At 35.4% G+C, this 14,287-nt stretch overlaps 1 protein-coding gene across 1 annotated transcript in view; it reads right to left on the minus strand.

Annotated features, from left to right (window-relative positions):
- The window catches only part of LOC106473202 (uncharacterized protein KIAA1109-like), a gene marked incomplete at its 3' end in the record, with an annotated part of 49,714 nt that extends 37,129 nt beyond the window's left edge, over positions 1-12,585 (minus strand). Inside the window, exons 1-3 of the mRNA XM_022401688.1 lie at positions 12,410-12,585; positions 10,819-11,056; positions 5,085-5,303 (exon numbers count right to left, since the gene is read on the minus strand). Coding sequence (XP_022257396.1) covers positions 5,085-5,290 — 206 coding nt within the window. The remainder of the gene's footprint in view (positions 1-5,084; positions 5,304-10,818; positions 11,057-12,409) is intronic.
- Between the last annotated feature and the right edge of the window lie 1,702 nt (positions 12,586-14,287).

A 14,287-nucleotide genomic window follows, 5' to 3' on the forward strand; every position in this document is an offset into this window, starting at 1 on the left:
CTTTGAAATACGGGGTTACATGCTATTTAATAGGGATAGAGTATTAAATAGGGGAGGAGGAGTGGCTTTATATAGTAAAATGTGAGTTACATTCTGTTTAAGTTGAGGATATCAAAGATAACAGAAAAGAGATTGAATCCATTTGGGTTTCTATTAGTGAATATAAAGAGAAAAGGCTTTTAGTGGGAATCTGTTACAGACCACCAAATGTTACAGATGAAATTAGTGAGAAACTTAACAATGAGATTAAGATTTCAGCTGTTAATGAAGTCATAATTATAGGGGATTTTAATTTCAGACATATAGATTGGGAAATTCTAGAGTCAACCCATGAGGGAGAAAGTTTTTGGAAACTGTTCAGGATGGCTTTCTTCACCAGTTAGTCAAGGAACCAGCTAGAAACAATGTTATTTTGAGACTTATTGTAAACTTCAAACACAGAAATGATTAAAAGAGTTGAAATTGGGGAATATCTGGGTACAAGTTATCATTGCTCTATTAAGTTCAATGTTTTGTTGCATATGGAGATAAGAAATAATGATATTTTGGTTACAAATTTAAAAAAAAACAAATTTTGAAGGGATGCAACAAAAATTATCTTTTGTGAATTGAGCAGCTGATTTGTTTGGAGACACTGATCAGATGTGGAAAATTTTCAAATATTCAAGGTAAACATATTCCTTATAGAAAGAAATGGGTAGCTACAAGTAAAAAACCAGGTTGTCTCACAAAGAGTTTACAAAATAAAATGAAAGAAAAGCAGCATAAATTTAAGAAATTTAAATTGAATGGTATGACAGGAGATTTAGAAGATTATAAAAGATCAAGAAAGTAGGTGAAACAGGAAATTAGGACATCAAAAAAAGGATAAATGAGAAAAGATTAGCTGAAAATGTAAAAATTATCAGTAAGGATTTCTTTAAATGCATTAAGGACAAACAAATTGTTAGGATGGGAGTAGGACCCTTGAGCGATGATAAAGGAAGGCTAGTATCTGATGATTATGAGATAGATGGGTTATTAAATTTTGCGTTTTGTTTGGTTTTTACTAACGAAGATTTAAGAAGTATTCCACATCTTCATCAGTTGACAAATGGAAAACAAGATCAAACAAGATGACTGAATTAATTTTGATATAGTTAAGAAAAAATTGGGAAGTTTAAAAAATAACAAGGCTTCTGGGCCAGATAATATTTCCCCAAGGGTTTTGAAGGAGGTTAAATATTGGATATGTGAGCCCACGAATAATGGGCAGGTACCAGAGGATTGAAAATTAGCTGATGTAACTCCTCTTTTCAAGGGAGGTGATAAAAATTGTCCCAGTAATTATAGACCCAATAGTCTTACATCAGTTGTGGGAATAATTCTGGAATGTCTGTTAAAAGATGCTTTGTAAAGTCATTTAACAAAGTTTAGAATTTTATTGGATAGTTAACATGGTTTCACTAAGGGAAAATCTTGCCTTACAAATCTTTTAACATTCTTTGAAAAGTTTACTGCTTGTGTAGATGAGGATAAGGGTGTAGATTTGGTGTATCTGGATTTTCAAAAAGCATTTGACAAGGTACCACATAAAAGGCTTGTAAAAAATTATCTCTATAGGTGTGAGGGATAAGTTAGCAAATTGAATAAAAGAGTGGTGGATGGAAGAAAGCAGAGGGTTGTTACAAATGAAGTTCAGTCAAACTGGATTAATGTCACAAGTGAGGTACCTTTGCTTTTTTTTTATTATAGATGAAGGGATAGTCAATAAATTACTTAAATTTGCAGAGGATATTAAGGTCTTGGGTGTTGCTAGCTGTGAAGAGGAGACTGCTGATTTACAAAAATATTTAGATCATTTAGTGAGTTGGGAAATAAATGGCAGATGGGTTTTAATTATAATAAATGCAAGATAATGCATGTGGGTTATCATAATTTGAATTAAAAGTATAATTTGGATGGGAATAACCTTAGTAGTGTTATGAAGGAAATGAATCTTGGTGTAATAGTCGATCAGTCTCTAAAGCCATCCAAGCAGTGTGCTGTTGCTAGTGGTAGGGCAAATGGGATTTTAGGTTGTATCTATAGCAATATTGAATACAAGTCTAAAGAGGTTATACTTTCATTGTACAGGTCACTGGTTAGGTCACATTTGGAGTATTGTGTTCAGTCTTGGGCTCCTTACCTTAGGAAAGACATTGAATTGTAAATGGTTCAGAGAAGGGTTACTATAATGTAACCTGGGATAGAGGGGTTGTCATACATTGTTTTCTCTTGAAAAAAGAAGAGTTAGGGGGGATCTGATTGAGGTGTTTAAGATTGAAAAGGGAATTGATAATGTTGATGCATCATCTTTTTTATATTTAACAATGAGACTAGTAGGCAAGGTAGGAGTCATCTTCAACTGAGACAGGGTGGTCGGCCTTTGGAACGGCTTGCCTTCAGATGTTGTAGAGGCGGTAAATTTAAGTGAGCTTAAGAAAAAGCTTGATAAGTATATGAAAGAAAAGGGCTGCCTTTAAGATTTTATAGAAAAAATTTTATTTATTTTTTTAATCATTTTAATTTAGTTTAGAGGATGGAACAGTCGAGATGGACCAATAGGTCCCATGTTGTCCCAAAATGTTATGTAATGTTAATATTAAAGCAACAATGTACAACAGAAATTTAGATATACTTCAAATGAATTAATATCTTTATTATCAGGTGTGTCTTAGAGGCTGTTTATGAAGTAACAGAAAATTTAAAACTACAAAATGTACCAATCACCAGAACAAACTATTAAAAACAAGGCAATATTCTGAATACATAAAAATACTGTGAATTTTCACCAAATAATTCAATAACACATTTTCCTTTTCCCTTTGCCAACAACAAAAGCCTGTACCTAGTATGACAACATCAGGCCAGGAAATTTATCATTTTAAAGAAAAGGCCATTTTGCCTTGGATTTTCTCTCATTTTCAAGGGTACCAAGATAAAAAAAAAAAATTCACTGGAGGGCATTAAGGCCACAGTAAACATTAATGTTAATGGAACAGAAATGAGTTTTCCAATTAGTTTAGTAAATATGGCATTAATTGTTTTCACTGGGGGCTTGGGAGGTAAGAATTAACTTTAACCAATGAGACTTATGAATAACAGTACATCAGCTTTAAGATAAAAAAAAAAAGAAGAGGTATCATGCTGATCTAGAATGCCCTGTGACTTTAATAAGATTCCTTGTGTTTGCCCCCTCCTGACCCCAAATGATGTTTGACCTAAACATCATATACAACTTTTAGGCACCTCTATCCACTTCTTAATTGTTCTAACTTTGAGAAGGATCAAACAATATCCCTGGGAGGAGAAGCATTTTAAATGTTTTCAGGATTTGACCTCTGGTGACCTTACAAATCATAAGCAAATTTTAGGCATCTCTAACCAACTTTGATAAAGATCAGACTTACACACAAAGAGAACAAGTGCTTTATAAGATTTCTACCTTTTGCCCCTCCTGACGCCAAATGACTTTTGACTTAAGAATTGTATACAGATTTTATGCACCTCTATCTGTTTATTACTTTGTATAACTTTGAGAATGATCAGACAATATACTTGGGAGTAGGAAGTTTTAAAGGCCTAATTTCTACCAAGAAAATTCAACACCAACATATTTGACTACTTGACCAAGATTGATGAAAATCAGTTACATGGTCTCCGAATAGCAGTCCTTCGAAAATCTTGATGGACAGATAGGTAGAAAGACATATTGCCATTGTGTCAGCAATACCAAGTGTGGGGTACTCATATACCATATTGGATTTTATTACTCATCAAGATCTCCACTAGCCTACCCTCAAACTGAAATTCTTTTAGGCAGGATTAGAGTAAATTAGGTATGGCCAAATACATTAATCAAAAGGGCTTGACCTTCTGAGTCCTAAACTGTAATTAGATCTTAAATTGGTCAAGAGAAGATGGATCTATGAGCTAAAAGTTTGTACTTTAAAAGAAAATTTGAAGCCATTCTATGAGCCACTATGCTGTGGCTAAAAGTCAGGATGTAATCTACTTGCTTACCAAGATAAAAAAAAAGTTCCAATTTCTGACACTTGCCACTATAGAAAAAAGTTTCATGGCATTCTCCCTCTTAACTCATTCCTTTTTTGGCATGTTTAACACAAGGAATATTTGCAGCTGCTCACTTCACTTTGACTAATATACTGCTGTCACTGTGGATGTTTGTGTAAGCTCTGCAGGTTCGTTGTTTGAGCAATGATTTGAAATGCTTGCTACTACTAAGACTCTGCAGTATGGTATAACTCAACAAACTGCATGAATGTTTTACTGCCAATCAAAGTGAAAACTTCACACACTTCACTACATGCATTTTATGTGATATATTATTTGTAGTTTCTGTAGGTTGTAAGTCTAATGTTTGTGACCTCAATGATTTACCATTTACTGTGGTATGCAATACAAATTTAGATTGTGAGAACATGATGGCCAAACTGATAAAAAAGGGTGGCCATTGTGGCCATACATTTAAGTGATTTTCCGAGGGCACTTTGGCCATTTTGAAAAATATGGCAGTATTTAAACTCTAGAAGGAAGCAAAAGTATTTAGTTTGCATGCTTTAGAATCAAAGGACTATTACACTTGTAGTAAAAAAAAGTTTGGTAAACAAGAACAATAATTCACCAGTTCATCAAAATGAAAAAAAAAAATCTCCAGCACTATATTAGAAATAGTGACAAAAGAACAAAAATTTTAAAAAGGCTAATCAAATATAAATATATTGGCCATGGACCAACAAAATACAACAAGCATAACAATAATTCAGATTGAAAGCATAAAAATAACTGAACAGGAAAAAGATAGAAAAACAAACTAAAATGGAAGAGAGCATATTTTTACTTTTAAGACATACACTCATGAAAATAAACGGCAGTAGGTTAGGTACGAAAAATAAGGTAGAGAAAGAACATTAGTCCTGTGATTTATGTTAAGTGACAGAGTTTCGTTAATAAATAAAGCCTCAAAACCAATTTAAGAAATCACTTCAAACCATGATTCCTGCTTATAGTAATTTGAACAACATATAATTTCACACACTCACTTGATCCTAGAGGACTGACGGGAGGACCTTAGTTCCTGTAATGTTGTGGACAGCTGTCTACTGCTTCGAGTGACCATGCCGTGAAGAGCTACAGGATGCTGTGGTATGTTTATATGAACAGGGCCAATAGTCAGCAATGCTGAGTTTCTGTCTTTTCCTTTCTTACTCTGACTGGAACACAGGGCTTGTGATTTTCCCACAGACATTTTCACAACAGTCCTAAGAAATAATAACATTAACAACCAATACCTGGTGGCACTTTCTGAAATATGGGACTTTGGATTTTCCCCACTAACATTTTCAAAACAGTTCAAAGAAACAATAACAATTCCCTTCCTTTGCATCTAGGCATTGGTCTAATTTTCTTTCTTGCTTGCTCCAGTCTTTTATTCCCCACTTAATTGCCTTTGGCTATATCTGACTCATGAAACTCTATGTCAGTGTGCCCTCTATCCTGGTACTGTATATAAGCACTTCATTCAGATAAAGTTACCAATTTTTTGAGACTGAATCAATCTGCAGTCTCTAAAACCAGCTCTTAGAGGGGGGGGGGAGGTAGGTAGGAGAGTATGAGTATGGAAATAATAGGTGGGGGGGGCATTAACCATACAGAAAGCATCTGCATAGATCATGGGTATTAATAGAAGAATGGCACCTTAGTGGGTGAACCGCACTACATCCAGAACAGGCATGCTCTTCACCCAGAACATGTGGGTGGATCTTTTCATGATCCATCATCACTACTGGCCAGGTAGCCAAGGTTACATTGCTTGGGGTTGGAATTAACCCCACTTGGGGTTAGTGGTTAGGGCACTTGGACTGCAATATACATATGCTTGTGAGTGGATCCCAACTTGTAGCTATAGAGTGATGCATTCCAAGCCACCAGAATCATGCCAAGGTAAGAAACATTGAAGTGGACAAACCCTCTTCTTAACTTGAAGAAGTTTGAAAGGCAACACCCCAAACTCAGAATGATGGGATCCTGTATGCCAAACTCAACCTGAGGAAACAGAACTCATCTGGTTTGGAATTATTAACACTTATCTTCACTCCACAACCATGTGGGCAAGGTAAATTTCACTTGTTTTCAGAATAATGTGGAGAACATGGAACAAACTGTGCTCAACCAAGGACCCAGAATGGGTCCACTCTGTGTTCAACATTATGAGGAGACAATGGATCCTCTTCCAATATTGATCAAAAAGAAGGGCCATGCTCAACCCAATTGGATAGTCGAGCATCAAATGTGAATCAGTATTACGAGTGGACTGCTGCCTCTCCTACCAACATCTGTAAAAAAACATCCAGGGTCTTGGGTAAAAGGGCCCCCAATTTTACACTCTTCCTGAAGGAAATTTGCTTGAACACTTTGGAGGAATAACCTCTGTCTACTACCCCAGTGACTGGAAACCAGATGTGGTAAGGACTCCCTAACTCCACTAGTATAATATTGGGGTGGGTGGGAGATAATGTGCACTGGGGACTCCTGAGGAACAATGTTCTGGAAACAGTGCAAACCAACCCTGATGTATTCAATCCAATGATTTCTACAGAGCCTGTTGCAACCTAGATAAGGTATATTGTGTTAATGGTTGCTAGTGTGGAACTGGTTTGATAAAAGCACACCTGCCTGGGCAACATACGTTACAGAGTGGGATCCTGTGAAAAAGAAGTAAGGGACCCTGGAAAGTAAAGAAGATAGAATATTAGTTACGAAGATACTCACACCTCCTTACAATCTAGCAGATGTGGTTAAGATAGCTACAAGGGGTAGTCAAAAACCTTCAGAGGAAGATACTGCCAGATCATTCAAATAATGTGAGATAAAAGTATTGGAGTTGGTCCACATACCAGCCCACGGGCAAGGCTACTGAGGATATAGAAATGTGATGATTCTGATGAGATGTGACTTGCAGCAGTTTCCTCACCTCCAAAGAAAGCCCAGACTAAGTGATATGTATTAATATTTGTACCAACCTCAACAAAGTAACCGGGGATAAATCCTGGGATACTGAAGGATCCCAATAAATAAAAATTCATCGTCTAGCACCTCTATAGATGTAAACAACCTAACACTTCAAGGCCCTCACTGGACATAACAAACAATCGATCATGGAGGTGAAAAATAGTGGTCAGATGAATTTTTGAAAAAAATTTATCCCCTTCCCTGGCTTCCAGTGTTGTAGGTAAGAAGGACCTGTCTTGGTATATGATAACATAGGTAGAATGATAAAGCATCCTGTGCACATACAGTGCAAACAACTTCAATCAGCAATGTCTGTAGGCCAGCAGCAACAAAAAATAAGCCTTAAGGGACAAGTGATACATGGTACATGATGCTAAGGACTCAAATGAATGTTGAGAAAGAGAATGTAATACCACCTTAATATCACAGTTAGGTACTGGAGAGGTCATTTGGGATGAAGGACCAGAAACAACTTAAACAGACAGGAGAGCACTGGGGACTCAAATAATTTTCATCTGGAGTATCTAAACGTAGTCAATGAGCTTACCTTATATCAGGCAATTGTGGAAGATGTGAAACTCTTGTCAAAGAGCCAGGTCAAAAAATTAGTTATGATTGACACTTCTGGAAGAAATGGGTTCAGCCTCCTAGCAATACATCATTGTTGATATGTGTTCCATTTCCATCGATAAAGGTCCATTGTGGGACTATGCAAAGACTGAAACATACACATGGAAACATTAGAAGTTGACCACTGATGGCATGCTAAGGACCAAATAACCTCCATTTAGGATGGCTGGGTGTATGATGTCAGATCATGGCTGCTGCAACAGAGGTAGCCAAACAGGAAATGGAAAAGGTGGACACACCTGAAGGTACCACAGATGTGGAAACCAGGGTTGAGCCAGCCAATCAGATGCTATCAACAGAACCTGACAAGAAGTTGAACGAATCATAGCTGTGTAGCATATGAATTGGAGGGAAGACATAGAGGTGCAATCCTGTCCATTCTTGACTGAATGCATCTATTACTAATGCCTAAGGATGAGGTACCAGAAACCAAAATGTCGGTAGTTGAGTGTTACAATGAGTGGCAAACGCATCAGTCAATAGTGTCCCAAACAGAGAGCAAGTCCAATGGAACCTCATGATGCAGCATCCATTCTGTTGGGAAAATCTGGTTGGGTCAAGACAATCAAACTGCCACCAAATTCATCAACCCAAAAACATGGCTAGCTAGTAGGATGATATGATGGGAGTGGGGCCCAATAAAGAACATCCAATGTTTGAAAACAAAGAGACCTGGACCAAGTGCCCCCTTGACAAGAAATGTAAGACACCTTCATGGAACTGTCGAGGTGAAACATGACAATTTTCCCCCTTAATAATTCCAGACCTTGAGACATTGCCCTTTGAACAACCAGAAGTTCTAAAACATGTATGGAAGCCTCATCATCCATCCACAAGCCCTGAAATTCCTGACCTTTGAAATATGCACCCCATCCATGAAGAGATGGATCTCTGGACGAGGTGGTGGCAAAGGATCTAACCTTCATTTGAGATTGAAGATGTTGATCCTGAATAAGAACCCTGGGGAATCTAGTGAATCACTGTTCATAATCCATTGATCATGTAGAGACCACTGAAGGGATCACATGTGTGCTTGTCCCAAAGGAATGAAGGATTTGAGTGATGCCCACCTCTCCAAAAGAGAAAGAACCCTCTGCACAGTGGGAGAAGTGAGTAATAGTCAGACTGCCTGTTCCATAGCATGGAGCCGGATGGGAGTTGGCTGAGCCCAACTGACATACATGTTGAAAAAGACACCCAGATGGATGACATATTGTGTTGGAGTGACAATAGGTTTCTCAGCTCTGATAATAAAGCCTGCTTTGGTTGCTTTTGAAAATAGAACCTGGGTGTCAGCAGTAACCAATTATCCACATAATGGAGTGTGCACCAGGATAGAGAGTGAAGGTGACGAGAAAAAGCTCATATGATATGGCAGAATGCATATGGTTTCAATGCTAGTCCAAAGAACAAAGCCCTGAAATGCAGTACCTGACCCTCGTGCACAAAAGGCAGATAATGACAGGACAACTCTCATATGGGAGTGTGAAGATAGATGTGGGCAACATCGAACTTGGTCATCCACAGTCCTGGTAAAAAATGCCAATTCAGAGTGAGAAATTACTCCATTGTGAACCTTAAAGGGTCTAGGAACTGACGCAGATAAGAAAGATTGATGACCAGATGTCAATCTCCTGTCTTCTTGGGCACAACAAACAGATGGGAATAAAACCCTGGACAAACCGGGATGAGTTTCTCCCTTGACCAACAAATTTCTGACAGCCCTGGAATGAATTTCTGAAATCAGAAGATCTATGGAAGGCAGAAGCACTACAGGTTGGGTGGATAATGGTGGTGAAGATATGAACTAAATGACTAATCCTGATGCAAGAACCTGTAGTACCCATAGTAAAGTTGTTTTTTCATGAAAAACAACTAGGTAACACAAAGAACACTCAAAATATCTCCAACAGTCATAGTACAAATAAACCCATTAGGGAACACTTTGTTGAGAAAATATGATAATATTATCTAATACGAATGAAATGCTTATATACAATACCAAGATAGAGGTGCATTAATGTAGGTGGAAAGTGTCATGAAACAAATATTGTCAAGAGCAATTAAGTGAGGAATAGAAGACTGGAGCAAGTGAGAAAAATCAGACCAATTCTTAGATGGGCAAAGGAAGGAAACCTTAGCAGTCGAGTAATTAGTTGTAGTACCAGAGGAGATAAGTATGTTTTGGAATACTAGTTATTAGCAAGTCTGCTTTGTATTTTTTGGTTCATTTTTTTCGCATTAGGCTCCTTTCATTCCTCATCAGTAATAAAGATGATTTTGAAAACATTTTCAAAAACAGTTTGAATGTCACGTCCAATGATTTACATTTACATTCAGAATGTTGACTTACATCAACAGTAATATTCAGAATATTTTCACTCAAGAGAGTTAGTAATTATGTTAGTATAATTTTACTAAAGGGTTTACATAGTTATGTTGCCAGTATTTAACTCGTATGTATACACAAAGTCCACTGAGAAAACAAATTCATGGTATTAGAATTATATACCAAGGTTACCTTACCAAAATAGTGTGCCATTTGGCAAAACAAATGTTTATGTTAGCATTTTTATCACAAATTTGATTCTTCCCTTAAATTGTAAACTCACGCCATTTCATATACACACATACGATTATAAACATTAAATTATACAAAGTTACAATTACAAAGATTTAACTTCTACCAGATAAAATAGAAATAATGTTTCACTTAATTACTGAAAAGGTTCTTGTAACAACATTCAAACAATGTTTAATTGACTTATATAAGCAGCATCTATCACTGACTGATGTACAAAATTTAATGAAGGAAACTTGAGAAGAGGCAAAATCCTTTACCATACATATGAAACATTCAAATATTTCATAAATCAAAATATGTTTACTTACTGCTGATTTGGAGGAAGTCCTTACAATAGTGCCAGTAGAGTCTGCCCAAGCTGACCTGTTAAAGAAAATATGTTTACTTACTGCTGATTTGGAGGAAGTCCTTACAATAGTGCCAGTAGAGTCTGCCCAAGCTGACCTGTTAAAGAAAATATGTTTACTTACTGCTGATTTGGAGGAAGTCCTTACAATAGTGCCAGTAGAGTCTGCCCAAGCTGACCTGTTAAAGAAAATATGTTTACTTACTGCTGATTTGGAGGAAGTCCTTCCAACAGTGCCAGCAGAGTCTGCCCAAGCTGACCTGTTAGAGATGATTCACTCCATTTTCTCGAAGCTCTAGCCTTCTCCTTCTGCGTCAGGCTGGTATGAAGCCCACTAAGTTCTCCTTCAAGCTTTAACCCACTCAGCAATGCTAGAAGACGAACTTTCCTAACCTGAACCACACCAAACACCACTCGAGGGATCCATTCATGGGCTAAAAAAGCTGCAACAAGGAAAGGAGTTGACCACATACATGTTTGAAAGACATAAGAGAAAACATATGACACAAGTACTCCATCCAAAAGAGGAGTAATGTAAAGTGCATCCAAATAGACAGTTAAATAACTTGATGAATGAAGTAAGAAATAAAGTACAAAATAGTTCTTAAAAGTTAAACATAATCCGTCTAGTCAGAACCTGATTTGAATAGTTCTTACATTCCAGCTCCTGTACACATTTTTACAACTCATTATCAAGTGGCACTCGCTTTGAAGGAGTTATAAAATAGTTTTAAAAAATTGAAAATAATCTGTCTAGGTCACAATCTGCTTCAAGAAGTCCTTAGATTCCAGCTCCTATACACATCTTTACAACTCATACCAAGTGGCAAATTTACATTGACACTCTCTAGATAAATACTTGATTTGAAAAGACGTCATATTTCAGCTGCTATATGCATTTTCACAACTTATTATCAAGTAATGAGACTAGCTTGGCACTTGTTTTAAAAAGTTATCATATTCCAGTTCGTATACATATTTTGACAACTTATTATCATACAGTGAGTAAGGATAAGCATTTGTTTCAAAAATATAATATTCTTTGAGCTTCTATACATATCTTTACAATTTATTATCAAAGAAAGAATCAAGTCAGTTCTTGGTTCAGAAAGACATCTTCCAATTTTTACATACACATTGACAACTTATTACTAAAGTCCATGCTCCAAGATATTAAAATTTAACCATAAATCATTTGCATATATTTTATTATTGTCACTTTAGTTATAAAATTAATCTTTTAGGCCACATTTAATACAAAAATAACATGAAATTTTGGCACTAACATCCACTAAGCACAATATTTATGTTCACAATCATCCTTGAACATGAAACTATTTAAAATCAGCATGAGTTAGTACTATAATCTCAAACATGAAACTTTAGTAAATATAAGTGCATGTTTTAATGCTATAACTCTACTAAACATAAGCATGTTTTAATACTATAATCTTCAACATTAAACTATTTAAAACCAGCACGAACTCCAAACATGAAACTCTAGTAAAATTAAGCATGTTTTAATGCTATAATCCCAAAGATGAAACTTTACTAGACATAAGCATGATTTAGTATTATCACCTAGAACATAAAACACATACAGTCCATTGTTAGAATTAAAATAAAACACTATACAAAACAAAGTTCATTGCATTTTCAATGTTAGAATTCACACCAAAATAAACAATGTTTGTATCAAAAAGATCCACTACTGTTTATCTTCATATACCCACTATCTATCCACCAAAATGGACACTCCCAAAAAAATGTTCCTTCTCTGGAATTATAACTCTTACTTTTGGTCAGATTCTTGAGATGGTCTTGCTGGGTCTGTGTGTGAGATTTTGCCTCAAACTTGGACTTTTGTCCAGGGTGGTCTACTTCATCAACATCTACCTTATGTTCTTTCAGAGGTTCGTACTTTCCATTTCCCTTATAACCTTCGGAAACATCTGGGGCAGGAGGGATACTGGCCCTAGTTGTAAAATATCAACCAAATTACAATAACATATTTAGCATCAGACTATTAATGTGAGAAATTAAGTGTGGTATGATTAAATTATAAAAGAAGAAAAAAACTTGCTCATCAAAACACATCACCACCTATTTTAATACATAAATGTTTAACACCTGCCACACGAGCTAGCCCAGCATCTTTTTGTACTGACCCAAGGATGTTCAACAGGGGGGGTCATTCCAAAAACCATTGATTTAGGGTTATTTCAATAGATCTTAGTGAATGAAGCTCACTACAATATATAAGATGAAGAAAGAAAACTAAATATTAATGAATCTATACGGATTATACTATAGTGGTACCACACTGATCACTATACCATCCTTCTCATATTTACTCTTCTTTGCAGAAATGGCATTTTTAACTTGAGAATCACTGAAGAAATTATCTTGTAAAGCATCATGCATTTGCCTCAACACAGCATTTTTGGACTTTACTGTACCCTTAGTTCCACAAAATATTGAAACAAATGATTTTTTATATATGATTCCAATCCCCCCCCCCCTTGAAGTTAATGATACTATCATTCCCATTTTCTTATGTTTCATTTTCAATGCAGTAATCAATTGATGATTCTCCTATTCAGCTGATATATCAAATCAACTGTAATATCTTCAAATAAATTCTTCCCTCATCTGACCTGGACCAATGGTTTAGTCTAATCGCTACACTTAACCATCACAACCACATCTAGAACATGTCAAGCATGTTTCATTGCTGAATAAGTTTACTTTACAAGTTAACTTATCCTTGTCAGCTGTCATGGTTTCAATGACCTAGACCTCAAAAATAGTGCCAAACATCTTTTTGTCTAATCAAAATAACATAAACCTTTCCAGAATGACTCTTTTGAATCCACTTCAAGATGTTGTGCAGGTGTTGAAACAGGCTTATTGAAACTATAACACATGTCAATAGTTTACACAATACACATCACTACCTACCATCTTTATTACTTTTTATCTTTATTACCTACTACTTTATTATTAAACCTATAACTCATGTTAATATCTTACACAATACACATCACTACCTACCATCATTATACTTTATTATTAAAACTATAATTCATGTTAATATTTTACACAATATACATAACTAACTACCATCATTATACTTTATTATTAAAACTATAACTCATGTTAATATTTTGCACAATATACATCACTAATTTCCGTCATTACACTTTATTATTAAAACAATAACTCATGTTAATATTTTACACAATATACATCACTAACTACCATCATTATACTTTATTATTATAACTATAACTCATGTTAATATTTTACACAATATACATCACTAACTACCATCATTATACTTTATTACTAAAACTATAACTAATGTTAATATTTTACACAACATACATCACTAACTACCATCATTACACTTTATTATTAAAACTATAACTCATGTTAATATTTTACACAATATACATCACTAATTTCCATCATTATACTTTATTATTATAACTATAACTCATGTTAATATTTTACACAATATACATCACTAACTACCATCATTATACTTTATTATTATAACTCATGTTAATATTTTACACAATACACATCACTAACTACCATCATTATACTTTATTATTAAAACTATAACTCATGTTAATATTTTACACAACATACATCACTAACTACCAATC

Source organism: Limulus polyphemus, unplaced genomic scaffold (assembly GCF_000517525.1).
Source record: "Limulus polyphemus unplaced genomic scaffold, Limulus_polyphemus-2.1.2 Scaffold5967, whole genome shotgun sequence".
Classification (NCBI taxonomy): Eukaryota; Metazoa; Arthropoda; class Merostomata; order Xiphosura; family Limulidae; genus Limulus; species Limulus polyphemus.